Consider the following 16884-nt stretch of genomic DNA (forward strand, 5'->3'; position numbering starts at 1 on the left):
AGCTTGACTCTCAGGTCAGTACTTTCAGTTTTTCTTCTGCCTTTCCCTCTTAAGCTCAATTTATTGCTTGCACTTGTTTAACAAACACATTTCTGAAATGGTTTTCCTCTGGCCATCACATTTTTTTTTCTTTTTAATTTCATTCTATGCTTGGGGAAGGTTTATTTTATGAGAAGACTATATAGGCAGGAAAAAGCAAAGAAGAAGATGGAAATAAATCACTGTTGGATTATTTGATACATTCTATTCCTGGATTATAAAATCAGTAAGAGAAATCATTGGGAAATTTCCAAATTTGACCGCATGATGATAAAACATGGAACAGTGGGAAAACAAAACACAGGATATGAAATTTAACTTGGAGAACAAAAGATTTGCCCATGACACAGCAATTTAAAAGCTAAATTTAATAGTGCAAACCATTTAGACTTTTCGCTTAATAAATCACTGTGTTTTGAAAGATTTATAATACTTTTTGTAAAGTCACTTTTGAACATTATCATGTTTTAGTAACATATTGTACACACATGTTATTTCCTGTCATTGTTTTGGTTTTTAACTTTTTAATTCACTTTTATTAGCCATAAGACATACTTTAATTACTTAGGGCATAGCATGTGTAATCAAATGTAAAAGTAGACTTGGTATTGACAACGCACACCCTAATAATGGACATTTTGTTAGAAAATGCATCCCAGTTTTGATTCCTCTAAAACAGAAGACCCAGGTCAATAATGGGTTCTCCTTTAATTCTCTTTTCAATAATATGTTGAGCTAGTGATTTCTTTATCATTCAATGAGTTTACTAAAAGATAATCATTATATGATTTGGGGTATCCAGACTTAAAAAAAGACTCAAATTAAATTGGAAGCCAATATAGTTGCTCTTTTGAGAGGCAAGCTATATTATTTTCTCCTCTTTATTCAGGGTTTGTACATCTTTGTTGTATTCACCATTTATCACCTAAACCACCAGACCCAAGTAATTTACACCAGCCCCAAATAATTTTAAAATGAGGCTTCCTGCACACTCACCAGTCTTGTCCCACCACCCATTCCCAACCCCCATATCTCTTAGTCCTTGAAAATAAAACCCCTTTTCTGCTATTCTCACATACTACGTGGGGTGTCTCACGGTAACTGCCTTAAAGTTCGTCACGTGGAGGGAAGCTGGTTCTCTAAAGAGAGACTTAAACAGAAATTAAAAGCATGGCCCTTTAAAACTACTCTCACCAAAAACCTAATGACTATTCACTTTCTGGTGCCTCTGTGTATAGAAACAGACATCATAATTTGGGAGAGGAAGGACTTGGCCACGTGGCATCCAAACCTTTCTTCAAGTTTTGGATCTGCTCATGAAGCTTTGAGCTTTTATACTTACTTGGCTGTTTTTGTTTTCTTTCTCTTTTTGCCTTCCCTTTGCTACTTCTAATTTGCACCTGTTGAAATTAAAGCCCTTGACTGGGAACCTGTTTTGCTCTAACACCTCAGGCTCCCAACCTGGGCCTTCAGATGTTATCCATAGGCACTCTGCTGTGTCTTTTATGTGCCAGGAACTCTATTGTGCAGTATTTTGCTTTTTCCTATTTTATGGTAAATGAACACAAACTCTGACTCTCAAGACAGGATGCAGGGTTAGGGCTGGGAGATGCTGGAGGTAAGGGACCGAGTTTGAATGAGTTGATAAAATGTACAGGCCGAGTATAGCTGGGTGATTGATTGTTGGTAGTGGTCAAATCAAGATTCAGATCATTTCCATATCATTTAACCTGCCGTCTCAAATGAACATGATGGAGAAAAGTATATAATCCTGTACACACTCTCTAGTTATATTTTTAGTGTGGGAGGAATTGGGCAGTCCTGCTATTCTGGAAACAAAAAAAGTCTTTAGAGTCATGGAAGCTTTCTTGAGCTTTGACAAGTTTCCAGAGTTAACTATGCTTTTTTCCCAACCACTTCTGGGTTTACCAGTTAAAATAAAATGAAATGTAACAATTGGATGGAATATAGGATCTCTAGCCCATGTATTTTCTTTATATGGTTCACAATTGAGATACAGATATTTGTATGTGCACACATACATATACCTATATATGTGTATATGTACATTTATCACACATTTTAAAAAATAATGTTTGGTCTTTCTTACCATAGAAGGTTTTCATCTGCCTGCCACTTTCCTACTATTCAATCTGAAGTTTAAAAACTTCACTAACACTTAGGCCTTTTTTATGTGTTGTGGACTCCATGGGAAATTCTTCCAACTACTTTTTTAAAAAATGGCCTCATTTCCTTTTCAAATTCTCCGCAGACTCTTGTGCTTAAATTCAGGTGGACAGATGTTAAGTATTGCGTTTGGTAAATGCAAATATCATATTCTAAACCTGTTTAGGTTCTCACTCCAGAAAACTCCACTTCTGTCAAGAATCTCTTTATATGCAAACCAATAGGAAACTGGATAGGTTTAAACAGGGTCCCTGAATTGCACTCAGGGGGAGAGTTTATGTGAAATTTGCTCATTTATAAGAACTGTTTGTGAGATCAGTGTGTGACTTATAACAACTGAGGTTATCTAGATAAATGTATATAGCAATTGACAAAAAAATGAGAAAAAGTATCCTTTGGGAATCAGTTTGAAATCCTGTCAGAGAATCAACCAAGTAAAACAAGAAGGCCCAGGCCTCTCCTGGGCTCTCTCATCCTCCAATTTGCTTTGGATCCTGGATCAGCTGCTTTCTTGTTTGTTCCTCAGTAGCTCATCTTATAGAGGAAGGAGTTGTCTTGGGAACATGTATTCTGGGATATTCTCTGTACAAGTTTGATGGAGGGGTATTGGTGATGAGCCTGGTATATTTCCCTGGCAGGCAGGCTCGAGCTAATGGCTGGCACCTGGCAGCAGGCATGAGCTCATTGTTAGAGTCACTACAAGCACTTCTACCAAAATAAACTCTTTGTGATGTTCCCCCAAAGGTGAGCACTGTGCTCTCCATCCCTCCTTCTTCTAGCAAAAGATGAAGTCAGTCCTCCTGGACCTCAGAGACCTGTTGCCCAAAGATGTAATGAAAAACATTTTGCCCAGAGCATCCCCTTGCAGCCCTGCAATTTGCTTTTTGTATGGTCTGTTCTCGTCCCCATTACCTATACAAATACAGAGTGAGCACCTACTGGGTGCTAGGCTAAGCACTACATGCCGGCTTGGCATTTCCAAAAAAAGCTGATGAAAAATGGACCAAACTGTTTTAGAAATGCCGCATATTACCTTCTTCTTCTTCTTCTTCCTTCTTCTTCCTTCTTCTTCCTTCTTCTTCCTTCTTCTTCCTTCTTCTTCCTTCTTCTTCCTTCTTCTTCCTTCTTCTTCCTTCCTCTTCTTCCTCTTCTTTCCTTCTTCCTTCTTCCTTCTTCCTCTATATTCATGGTGCACGTCGATGCTACTACTAATAGAAATAGCAGAAGTATCAGCAGCAGTAATAACAATGAGTATTAAGTACCAGTGCTGAATTAATCAATTTTTATGTAGCATTTATTTCTTATAACAACTGTATGAGAAGAGGAAACTGGAGTTCCTAAAAGTTAAGTGAACTTTTAGGTAAGTGAAGGTGTTGGGTTTTTCCCCAAAAAGCCAATTTTTTCTGATTTACAGATTGATTCTTTTGCCACTTCAGCTCTGGTTGCATAGTAGTTTCCGAGAAGGCCTGCAGTAGGGAAACCTGTGCAGTTGTGTTCAGTCCACAGTTTCCCAAATATGGTGTTCATAGAATATATTCTGTGAAGAATTTTGAGGAAACACTGTGAGACTCATCCCCCACCCCCCCCCCCACCCCCGTCTGAGCTGGTCTGGTTTCTTGTGTGCAAATCCTGCCACTCTAGGGCCAGTTAAGGTGTCACTGCTTCCACCCAGCCTTCCCTGAATCCTCTCAGGCAAAGCAGTTTTCCTACTCCTCGATATCCTCAGAGCTTTATCTGATCCCTTTTCCTGGTTCTGTCATATCTCAAATTAGGACAATTAATTAGTACACCGTGTCTCCTAGTAAACAGCGGACCTCTGCGCATTGGATAGGTCTCTAGCTTGATGCAGTGTTCTGCCACATACTGGAGGTAGCAGTCATACTCCTGAATGTTGTTAAATAAATGACCGTTGAAGAAAGGTGCTACCTCCCACCCTTTCCTCGATCCCCACATAGATTTGCTGGTGGGCTCTTCCTGGAGGCAGAGTTGACTTCACTGAATATCATATTCAGCTTCAACAGGAAGCCTTAAGAAAAGATATGATTGGTTTTCTATCAAGATGAATGCTTGAAAGTTCAAGAAAAGTAAAAACACCAATAAAAGAAGGGAAAAGATTTCCTTCTGAAGTTATCCCATTTTCTCCCTCCCTCCCTCCTTCCTCTTCTTCCTTTCCTCTCTCTCCCTTCCTGCTTCCCTTATTTCTATCCTTTCCTCCTTTGTTTCCTCCTTCAATCTTTCTTCTCTGTCTCCTTCCTTCCCTCTTTCTTCTCCCCTCCTTTCTTGGCTATTCATTGAAATCCCTTCTCCATGCAAGGGTCGGTGTTGGATGTCGGGTTATAGCAGTAAAATAGACATAGCCCCTCCCCTCACTGAATTCAAAGACCAACATTTCCTATAAGGAAGGATTTGGCCACTAAGAAAAATAGTTCATCCCATTTGTACTAATAACTGGAAAAACTGGGTTTCAGGTGTTTTTTAAAACTTCTCTTCCTGTTGGGGTTGAAGGGGTTATCCATAGGTCAGACAATCATTTCCCTCTCTAAAGCTGCCTTATACTAATGCTGACATTTCTGGTGAAGTGTCAGAAAATTTTATGCCCATGCAGAACTGGTAAAAAGCCAGAAATCAGTTGATTTTGCTTTGGGTGCAAATATTTTATTGGGGATGGAAAAAAGTTGTTTTCCCTGATTTACAGCTTCTGCAAACATAAAGTGGGTTCTATATTTAGAAATGGTTTTGAACCTTTGAGGTGTAGCCAGGGATTGGTTCTTGCACCTTTCTGACCTGGCCTTGGTGGAACTTGCCATGGCTAATGTTTTGCTGAGGCAGCTCCAATTTGTAGAACTAGGGCTTTATGCTCTGTATTATTTTTACTTTTTTAGCTTTTACTTGAGTTGCTGCTCTGGCGCTCTATCTGTACCCTCTAGAATGATTATGAAGATAGAAAGAATACAATTTGCATTGTAGCTGAATGTTTTGGAGTGTAGTAAGTTTCTGACGTTTCTTGAAGATGAATAAAACCATTCTCAACTTGCAAATCTGTTAAAACAATGACAGCGATAAAAGAATAACAACAAAATGAGAGAGAGTTTCAGGTAGGCCTAATAAGTCCTGGTTCCAGAATAAAAGGCATCAAGTTGGTATAATTAATCATTCATTTGTAGTTTTTCAAAACCATTTTCCTCCTTTCTATCTCTCCCTTACTCCTGGGTTTTGGTTGGTACTACCATATGGATGAATATCAGCAAATAGTAAATCTCTCAAGATATGTTAGCCTTTTCTGTAAATGTTGAGAAGGGGAAGGAATTTTAAAAAAAATAGTTTCTCAGTATTATTATAAATCACTTTCTAGAAAAATAATATCTTATTTCCTTTATATGGCTTTTCTTATGAAATGTGAATTCTATCACTTCATTATCCACAATACCAGCTCAGGTTGTAGGAAAACCTATCCAGCTAGTGACTGGGACTTTCTTCTGTATTGGGTAAAGGTGTGTGGAATGTTCACACTGCATAATGTCATCGTTTTGCGAAGCCTACATTTTGGGGACCTGTTTAAAAATGAGTGGATACTGTGTATGTTTCTCTGAAGAAAATGCTATGTTGTTGATATATTTAACAAAGGCTTTAGAGATTTTCTTTGTAAAGAATTCTGATGATTTTAATATTTGCCACTCTTCTTTATTTTACTCTAAATTCAATGACTACTATATGGGTAAAAAATAGAATAAAAAGGCAGAAAATGGATGATTTTGCTTTGGGTGCAACTAGTCTACTGGGGATGGAAAAACGTCGTTTTTGCTAATTTACAGCTCCTGCAAAAATAAAGTGAGTTGTGTAGAATTATTTTTGTAGAAAAACTTTAATTCTAGAAACTGTGGAGTCGGTTGGGTGGGGAATGGAAACAAATTCCCCTTGAAGAACCTCTCTTGCGCCCTTCTCAGTCCAAGAGCAGTAAGACTTATGTTTTAACTCTAGCTTGCCCATTGACCTTCTCTTCCAGTTTTTTTTTTTTCCTAATCACTGACATTGTTACTATAAGCACTATTCTTATTGGTATATAGAGTGTACAATAACTTATGCTTTACAGTAACTTTTTCAATTAAAGTTGAAAAGTGTGTGATTCTCAATGTGTTGAAGAAATACATTATTTCTTGTGAGATCCCACACGTAATTGTGAAGACACAGTGGTGAACATCCGTGGGGTGGGATTAGAATTTCATACAGAGAATTGCTTTACAAAATTTTACTTCAGGTCCTAAAAAAATATCTTTAAAAACTTTTGAGTACATAAGCACCACCTTTCTTTGATAAGAATGTAAAGTAACAGGATAGTCTCTCACTGACCTTTGGTGTTGATCTACTGGAATATTCCCATGACTGGACAGATCTCGATGTGATGTGTGAATTGAAGTGTAAGAGAGTGGTTTTAAATTTAACTTCAGAGCCCTCTGTTATTTAATCATATGTCAGTTTGATGGTTCCAAGGACAGCCCGATATGTTGCTCACAGATAATTACCGTGGAGAAAATGAGTTGGTTATAATAATGAATAGCCGGGAATCTTCTGATAACCTGTGATGAGTGGGCCTTGGTGAGAAACACTCATTGGGCTATTGGCACATAGGTGTCCTATCACTTTGGTGAGTGTAGGTGCTCTTCTGCCACCTAAATATGCAAAGCAGGGGTATTTTAGGGATTCCTGAGCAGATAAAGAAGCACTGCTCTTAGATTTCACATGTGTCATCTATCCTAGACATATGATTACTTTATATTAATATTTCACTTGTAATCCAGGTTATTGAAACTGCTATCAGTTGTCAGAACATTACACATAAGAACATTAAATGAAATTGATCTTAAAAAACAACATCATCGATGCGGCATGTTAGACACGTGACCACATGTCTTTAAATCTAACCCTGTGTTTGTAAAACGGAGACAATTGTGTTATAGTTCATTCCTCACGAGCTTGTGATCAGGTTGCATGTTGAGCATGGAGCACACAGTCTGACACATAGAAGATGTTCATTAAGTGGTGATGGTTATGTTTGTGATGAGTTTTCGTGCCAAGAGTAACAGTTGAGAAAAGTAATGAGTTCATACAAAAGACAAATAGGAGATGATCTTGTTAAGGCAGTCTTCTTTGCTTTCCAATTGTAGGAAACTCAGTTGCTAGAATAAAGGCTTTAGAATTTTTTCCTCTAAGCCATGAAGAGATTTTGAGGGAAACAACATTATCCTTCTGAATGTTTTTTTCTTGAGGGATATGAATAAGTGAACCTAGAAAATTCATCGTATGCTTACTGAAAAGATATATATATATCTCTTTAGTAGGCAGATATATATATATATATATATATATACATACATACATACATACATACACACACACACATACATACACACACACACAAACATATATTTATTTGTAAACTAATTTATTCAATACATGTTTGTCTTATATAAGGATATATTTTAGATTTTTCTGGAACTAGATATTCAGAAGTCAGCCACAGCCCTTTTGTATTCATGCATAAAATATCCCAATATTGAGTTTAGAGGATAGGTCAAATACACAAGTGTGTATTTTTATCCGTTTATTTCTTTTATTCATTAATTTATTTACTTTCACCAAATAGTAATTGTGTGTCTGCTCTGTACTACGTGCTGAAGCAACTCAGTAGAATTTATAGTATGATATTTATGCAAGTCGTATAATGTAGTACACACTGTTCTGCATCTTGATTTTCTTTTTTATTAAAATAAAAAACCTTTGAGATTCTTCCATATCCATACATAAAAGCTTTCCATTCCTTTTTATTTTTGTATACTATTGCATTTTACAGTAGGCAGTCCACTGCATAGAATAAAAGTTCCCTGAAGGACTTTTAGGTTGTTTCAAGTCTTTTCCTGCTATAGTTAATAACTTTGAATAGACTTAATTTCACATGTATATGAATATTTAGGATGAATTCCTAAATATAGAATTGCTAGGACAATAAATTTCTGATGTTGCTAGATTTTACCAGTTGCCTTCCACAGAGAGTAAACCATTTATAGTCTTATCAGCAGTATGTAAGAGTACTTCTTTGCATATTAACTGTCAATGCAGTGTGGCTTTCAAGCTTTTTTTTAATCTTGAAAGGAATAATGGTGTTTAAGTGTAGTTTTCATTTGCTTTTGTCTAATTACAGATGAAGATTGGCATCTTTAAGTATGCATATAATTAGTTATATTTTGTTGGTCTCTTTATTTGTAGAAACTCTTTATATATTAGGAAAATTATCTATTTGTCTTTTATTTGAGTTTGAAATACTCTCACCTGCCAGTTTGTCTTTTTTTTTTTTTATTTTACTAATCATGGTTTTTGTTAAACAGAAATTTTTAAAAATTATTTTTATACAGGCAAACATATTCAGTCTTTTATGTCTTCTGAATTTTGCGTCATAGTTAAAAACCATTTCCAGACTAGGACAGTATAAGAACAATTGTCCTGTAATTTCTTTTGGTATTTTTATGGTTCAGTTTTTTGCATTTAGTCTTTGAACCATCTGGAATTTATCTTATTGTAAGGTATGAAGTATTGATATCACATTATTTTTTTCCAGGTCAAATGAAGTTTAAATGTCACTTCTTTCATTTGCCTTTCACCAGAGCTAGCCTGGCCCAGGTTAGGTTTGTCTCTTATAAATTCTTGTCACTTCCCACTAGAACATGAAGCACCATCTTAAGTCTTGTTCAACGTCTGTCTTTCAGTCTAGAGTGTGACTTCCATCTGGAAAGGACCCAGTGCCTGTAAAATAGTAGACACTTAATATTTATAGAATGAATTAATGACACGAGTTCTAAAGAACTGAAGTTATGAGGAGGTAGAAATTACAAGTAGCTACAAGTTATGGAAAAAACATGCAGAATGGAATGTGAGCCATTGAGGCTCACATAGAGGGGACCCAAGTCAGTAGGGCAGAAGTGGTGGAAGATTAGCCAGCTCTTGCTATTTAAGACAATAAAACAACCCTGTGTCTAGAGTCACCTTGTTACCCTGGATGACTTTCCCATACTTTTCTTTGTGAGACCCAGCAGAAATATAATTTTTTTTTCTTCTTGGGAAGCCTAATTTCAAAGCTTTCCCTGGGTTCAGTAATTGAGATCCCTGCCTAACTGTTGCAAGATATAGGAAGCTGTGTGGAAAATATGGCAGGAGCAAAGAATGGAGAAGTTTTCTTCAGGCTGTGTTTCAGATGTTTCGGGATAGCTAGGTAATCCTGTTTAGTAGGCAGATTGGAATGGAAATCTGGAAATGGATGAAGAGGCATCACCCATGGCAAAGTGTGACAAACTCTATATGAATGTCATGGACATTCAGAGGAGGTAGGGGTTGGGGCAGTTTCCATGAATTCATTAGTATGTCCTCTGGAAAAGATTTTATCAAATGTAGAACTAGATGGGAAATATGAGCAAAGGCAACAGAGTTGAGAAGGTACACAGCATGCTCAGAAGAGAAGGCAGAGTTCTCTAGTTCAAGCTCTGAAGTAAGGAGAAGAATGAGTAATAAAGGTTTTCCAAGACAGGGAAAGTTCTGAGCGCTTAGCTAAAGGTTTTGAATTTTTTGAGCCTGGGAAGAGCATAGTAAGAAATATCCTCTAGAAGGATTGACTCTATACCATTTCTGTGCTGGAGGGGTAGGCGGTAGCCCAACCTAGAAGGAATGGTGCTTAAATAAGGTAGTGGCACTAGAGCCAAAGAGGAGGGAACAGATTTAAGAGATGCAAGAATAATTAATAAAACAAGCAGACAAAACACAAAAATCAGCAGCCTGTATACATATCCTTTAGTTTTTTTCTGGAAACTAAAACCATGCTTTAAGAAGAGTCAGCAAGACAGGAAAATATAAAAAGTAAACAAACAAAATCTACCTGATATAATAGCAGGAAGAAAATAGAAGTGTGGTGGCAGATAGTTTGCTCAAGCACTCTGTAGTTGTTACTATTGTTGTTATAGCAGCAGACATAAGAAAAGACTTAGATGAGTACTTGTTTGGTGCTAGGCATGGTGCTATAACATTCTTCAAGGTTTATCTCAGATTTCCTTTATAACAATTCCAAGAGGTAGTTGCTATTATTAGTCCCATTTGTGAGATGAGGACGGCAAGGCTCGGAGAAGGTAAGTAACTTGCCCACTATTACATAACTATTAGTTAACGGACAGGATTCAAACCAAGCTGTTTTGATTCCAGAACCCAGAACCAACCACTGTATCCTATTCCATAGCAAGAATTTTTGTTCTAGGATAGGTTGGCATGGTCCAAGCACTCCTGATACCATAGGGACCACTCTTTAGTGTGCTTCTTTGGGGATGGAAAGCTATTTCTTCAATACAGAGGATTCCAAGTGTTGGTGAAAACCTCTTACAATGGAAGTTGAGAACCTATTTGTGTTGGAAGTTACAGCAGCCTTTTTTGAACTGCTGGTATGAATCTTCACCCTCTCTTGAATAGAAATATGGAATACCTTTTTTCAAAGAGAGTTTGAGTGGGCAGCAGTGGCTTTGTAGGCTCAGTCATCAGCTCTGGCTGGACATGCTTCAAGAAACATTAGTGACAAAGATGGGGGAAGACCTCAGGCCATCCATCCTCCTGCCTCTTGACACAGTTCCCAATGGGGAATTCTGGGGAAGCAGCCAAGAGAAAAGATGTATTTCTAGGAGAGTTTTTCTATTTCTTCCAGGAATCATTCTTGAGACAGTTCTTCATGGCCCCACACATTGTCATCCGAGAATTCTAGCAGCATAAAAGTTGAAAAGAAAGGAAGGTCTTTGTTGTGATATATAATGATTTGTCTTAAAAAAAAAAAAAAAAAAAAAAAAAAGAAAGAAAAAAAGAAAACAGCCCCAAACAGCTCTCTGATAGAAAGATGGTCTTCTCTTCAGCACAATATCTGCATGTCCCTTGATCTTGTCTGAGACAAGTGGGAGGGTTGGCAGCACATAACAAAGGCTGAGAATTCAAACCTATGTACTTGTGCCCTTGTCCAGGCAGTAATCATACTGTGGAATCATTTCTTTCTCATCATTATGTTAGGTCAAAAGGTAGATATCATGCCATCAAAATGCAGGGTCTTCCTCCTACAGAGGTTTTTTTTTTTTTTTTTTTTTTTTTTTAACTTTTAAACTTTAAACTTTTAAGCTTCTTTAATGACTTAATTTGTATGCCTGATAGAAAAGATCTGTGTTGGCTTCTCAGTTCTCATAGCTGCTGGGGAGGGTGCTATTTGCTGTTTGTCAGTTTGGTGTACCTTCTCATCTCTCACATATTTTTTTACTTTTGTCGAGTCTTATAAAAATAAGATATTTAGGGTAGAGTGAATAACATAGCTTTTCTCAACTTCTCTACATTTTAAGTGTTATTTGTAGGTTTTTTTTTTTTAAATCATACTATCGGTTAAGTTTTGTAAAGTTTAAAAGCACAGAGGACCTTTCAAAAGACCCTGTATTAACATAATTTTGAGGAAAGGTAATTCTAAGTGCCTTTCTTTGAAAACTTTGCTGCCATTCACTAAGCACTTTCTGTGGTCCAGGTTCTATACAAAACACTAAAAAAAATATGCAATATTTTCTTTAATCCTCACAACAACTCTGCAAGGAAGGTAGTATTAATTTGCAATGGGCAGATAAACAAACTGTGGCTTAGCGGGTAACCTTCTCAAGGTCAATCTGAATTTGAACCCGTGCAGGTTATCTCACGAGAAAGGGACACATGGACGCAAGCACATGTGCATGCTTTCCTACATCCCATAATAAAAACTATTATTATTATTTTTGATTCTGAAGGCAAGGGGGGACAAGATTGTGTTTAGGGAAATTGTCTACTTTGATTTCCAGTGCAGTTTAAGTTGGGTTCATCATCCTTTTCTTTACTCATCCTTCCACTACTCTGTGTACTTAGCATTTGGTCTTGGAACTGGTAAATATCTACCTGGGTTTCTAAGATAGAAACCTCCCAGTGGCCCTTAGCTTCACTGTGTTTATTCCACCAAATTTTATTTTTCTCATTTTATTTCCCCCATTCTAGTTGCTATTGTCACCATGGTTCATTTGGTCTATTGCAGTAGCCTCCAGAGAGTCACAGTCTGCCTTCATCCTCCGCTCAAGATAAAATCAGTGAGGCACCACCCTGTGTCCTAAAGCCCTTCTTGCCTCCTCATACTCTGGGCAAAATATCAAACTCTATGCATGGCTTATGATGTTCTGTTCATTCTGGCTGCAAGAGCCTTTCAAGTCTTATCTTAAAGTCCTGTACACACACAAAGCCCTTACTTAAACTTCTTCATTTTCCACCCAATGTTTGTGTCACCAATTTTCTCATTCCCTACACTCTCTAGACCTTTCCATCCCTCTTCATTTAAGCATACTCTTCCCATATATTATGCCCCTCCCTCCTCTTTTCATGGAAAACTCCTACCTATCCTTAATTCACATGTCACCCTCTGATTCCTCTCAAAGGACAGTAGTTTCACCTTATGTTCAGGCAGATCTTAGTTAATATTGTTGTAAAAAGCATTTTTTGATTTTTCAGCTACATGCTTCTTCCTTCTACTGAACTATTTAATGATAAAGAAAATTTTCTTTTCATTTTTGTGTTTTCAGTAACTGGCATATGATTAGTGCTTCATAAATCTTTGTTAGAAGAATAGCCATCCTAATAGTATGAAGTAGTATCTTTGTGCTCTTGATTTGCATTTCTTTAATGACAAGTGATGTTTAATATCTTTCCATGTAATTGTTGGCTATCTGTATATCTCCTCTGGAGAAATTTCTATTTAGAGCCTTTTCTATTTTTTAATTTTTTTTATTGTTGAGTTATAAGAATTATTTATATATTCTGGATACTAGACCCTTATTAAGTGTATGATTTCTTATATTCTCTTGTGTACTAGTAATTTTACACTCGTATGTATTATATTCTATTTTTTAAAATCTTGTTCAATACACATTAGTTGACATTTTAACAGTAAGTTGGAAGGGTGATAGCTTTATGCTCTCAGGGAAAATAAGTGCATTTGTACTATCATATTTATAATTAAATATGTTGCTTACAAACACATTACCAGTTGACAGTTTTACATTGGCACTGCTTTTTTGAGGGTGCCATGAAGTGGGATTAAGAACAGTTTACCAAATATTAGGAACTTTTCAAATGTAATCATGACCCCAAACATACTCCTACAAACACACACAGTTATATTAAATACATGATAACTCTCTTTTGATGATGTCTTGGCTACCTTTGAAATGGACTTTACCTTGAATATTCGCTTAGCTAGCTTTTGTCTATTGATATGACTGAACTTCAAAATTTGAGTCACTTCCAACCAAATAATTTGCCATTTAAATGCTCAGGGTATGGCCTCATTTTATAGTGCCATAAAATGAAATTTACAAAGCCTCCCCAGAGAGCTGTGATTACCTTTAGTTGTTAGCCAAGCTAATAAATATCCTTAGCAGTTCTGTCATCATATGTCTCATAAAACTAGATCTAATGATCAAATCTAAGAGAGGATCCCAAGCAACACAGCCTTCTATGCGGCTTGAGAGGAAGAAGGGATCCACCTGATTATTAGACCCTTGAGTTATTAGAAGTGAGAATTAACACACACTCTCCAAGAAGGGTAGATAAAGGGGCCATTGAAAAGGTTTGGCTTGGTAGGATCAACTAGATTGTGCTCGGAAGTGAAGTTATAACTTAATGGCCCTGTGATGCTGTCTGTATGTTCCCAGTTCTAACTGAGGAGATACTTAGCTGTGGTTGGAAATAGTCACATGAGTCTCTCCATATATATATTTATTTATTTATATATTTTTCAAACCCTAACCAGTGGCTTTCCAATCTTCCAGCTTTTCTGGCTCCCCAGCATACCTCTTTGGGTTCTCCAGCACATAGTCTCTCTTTCCAGAGGTCTCCATTAAAGCCTGGGACCTTCTCAAATTCTTGACAGCTAGTAATTTATAAAGGAAAAATGAATTAACTTCATTTTAGTATAGCCGTAGGGCAAAAGAGTTGTTTGGAAATGATTGCTGCAGGCTGTTAAGACAGCTACTTAGCTTTCAGGGCTGGCAAGAGAAAGATGAAAAGTAATGAGTTAACCTGCTAAGAATTTGGCCATTTTAATCATTCGAGTCTGGGTATACTTTGTCTCCATTTATACCGAGTGGGGAAACAGTTATCTTGATAAGCAGGGATTTATCTCACCCTACCTCTCAGTGGCTGCCTGGATTCAGAGTAGAATAGACTCCTTTATGTAGCAGGGGGAATGGGCATGCTTTGTATAACTAAGAAAAAGAAAAAAAGCTATTGGCATTTTTTTTCAAAGTTCTTATCAGCAAAGAGCATTACCGAGAAATCCAATAGGGTAGTGATGACATTCAATTTTATTTGTACCGGGAATGTACAGATGGCCGGAGTTAGCAGCTATTCATTTTTAGCACATATCTCTCATTAATGTTAGTGAGAATTACACAGGCCCGTCAAAGGGGCAAAAGAGGAGAGTCTGTAGTATCAAATAAACGTGCATCCTTTTTGTGCAAAGGTCACATACTTTGAATAATTTCTTCCTATAATTGTAACTTCCTGTAGTTTATTCTTCTTGCTGAATTTGTATGTTGTCATGGTATTTTTAATGGGCTGAAGAAAAGCATTTCAGCAAACTGCCCTGCTCTGAGACTTATAATTAGTCATTGCAGCTTGTGGGATCATTTGTGAATAGCTCAATCGAGATGTATTTTTACATAAAAGTTCCCCTTGATTAATTGCCCAGGAAATGTTTCCAGTTCATAGAAATTTGTAAATCTGTATTATAAAATAGTCCCTTCCCAACAATTCAGTCAATGAGAAACTTCTGATTTTTTAATCATCATGTATTCAGGTGTTGCCAGGATTTTTCCTTTAATCAATTTCCACCAAACAACAATATAGAAATTATATGCCTACAGCCAGGGAAGCCACAGTTCCTTATTGTTTCACATCTACATTCAGGATATAAACAAATAGCCTGGTTTTATAGAAGATCCATATTAAATGTAATATTTTTTAAAAAAATAGATCAAATGGAAAGAAAATCAATTAATTAAAAATACAAACAACATAGGATCTGAGTTCAAAATTTTAGTATTAATTTGACACATTTTTTAGCAGAATGTTTCTTTCCTCATAGCTGGACTTCCTCTTTCCTCTTCCATTGGGAAAGGGGAAAATCTTTCTTGTTTCTGATCTTTTCTTTGAATGAAGAAGAATTCTGATTTTATAAGGTACAACAAGGAAGACTTTAGGGCTTATACTAGCAAATGGGCTTAAAAGTAATAAGAATCACTGCATATAATAAAAAATATGGGGCTGAGATACTGTTAGCAGAGCAAAACACCCACTTTTTGCAAATGAATTCCTTTTATTCTGCTTTATCTTGAATCTTAAATATTTTCTTAGTTATTTAATTAATAATGATGGCGTTTTTCTTGTAGAAGTAAAAAAAAAATATTTAATCACTTATTACCTAATGATGTGGAAAGATCTGTCTGTACAATGTGACTTAAATTATTTCTTATTGCTAAGTTACGCTACAGCTATATTTAATAGAGTCATTCGTCATTATCCTGTAGGAATTTTATAAAACTTAAGTCTTTTCTCAGACATCAGCCATTTACTGGGGAAATGGTTGCCTTAGATATTTTATGAAGGATATAAGAGCAGGCTTCTCTTGTCTGTCCATCTGTCTTCACAGAGTTTCAGGTAAGTTTCAGTCTCCTGTGGTGTTTCTTTTATACAATGGATAGAACCTTTGTCTAAAGGAGGGATGGCCCTTACAGGCACTGCTTAGGGGTGTGTGTGTGTGTGTGTGTGTGTGTGTGTGTGTGTGTGTGTGTGAGAGAGAGAGAGAGAGAGAGAGAGAGAGAGAGAGAGAGAGATGAATATATACATGTATATTTATGTTTGTGTGAAATAAATATAAGTAGTTTGTGTGTGTGAACTAATATGTATATATGTATGTGTATTCATGTGTGTGTGTGTATCTCCTGATGTAAGAAACAGAGTATCTGCTGAGTTTTTTGTAATGAGAATAAGAGAAGATGCTTGGAACTGCTCATGGGGAGTGGTGGTGACATAGCTTTAGAAAAACAACCTTACAGCCAACTAATGGTGTAAGTTTTTTTTGTTTTGTTTTGTTTTGTTTTAGTGGAAGGATTATTCTAATTAACTCTGATAAGAAATGAGGAAGTGAGGTAAATCTAAGAATATCAATGATAGGTTAGTAAATAACATGAGTTTTGGAGTCTAACAGATTGGGATGGAACTCAGTTCTGCCTCCTTCTAAATGGAAGAGCCCTATAAGCAAGTCACTTACCTGCTCATCCTCATTTTTCTAGTCTATAATGGGGATAACAACACCTACATCATGAAGTGGTCATGAGGATTTAACATGTGGATTGCCTAGTCTAGAGAGATGCTGATAAAATGCTACCCCCTATAGCATGCATGCATATGAACCTGCATTTTCATGGCTTCTCTGTGGAATTTAGATAAGACAACATTCCTTAAAGTTGGACCACTCTGTCCCTGGGAGCTCCAGAAGCATTACCATCCAGTAGAAACTAGAAAGGGCATGAA

The 16884-nt window shown here is 36.7% G+C and overlaps 1 protein-coding gene across 25 annotated transcripts in view; it reads left to right on the forward strand.

Annotated features, from left to right (window-relative positions):
• The window catches only part of ERC2 (ELKS/RAB6-interacting/CAST family member 2), an 895762-nt gene that overhangs the window by 442734 nt on the left and 436144 nt on the right, over window positions 1-16884 (forward strand). For 20 of the 25 annotated variants that reach the window (XR_004950478.1, XR_004950467.1, XR_004950465.1 and 17 more), the window contains one exon: window positions 3-14. The exons of the other annotated variants lie outside the window; for them this stretch is intronic. Coding sequence is in view for 7 of the 20 variants with exons in the window: in XM_036219345.1 (XP_036075238.1) it covers window positions 3-14 (12 nt within the window). In the remaining 13 variants the exon portion in view is untranslated. The remainder of the gene's footprint in view (window positions 1-2; window positions 15-16884) is intronic. 25 annotated transcript variants of the gene reach the window in all.

This window comes from Rousettus aegyptiacus, unplaced genomic scaffold (genome assembly GCF_014176215.1).
Source record: "Rousettus aegyptiacus isolate mRouAeg1 unplaced genomic scaffold, mRouAeg1.p scaffold_m13_p_4, whole genome shotgun sequence".
NCBI lineage: Eukaryota > Metazoa > Chordata > Mammalia > Chiroptera > Pteropodidae > Rousettus > Rousettus aegyptiacus.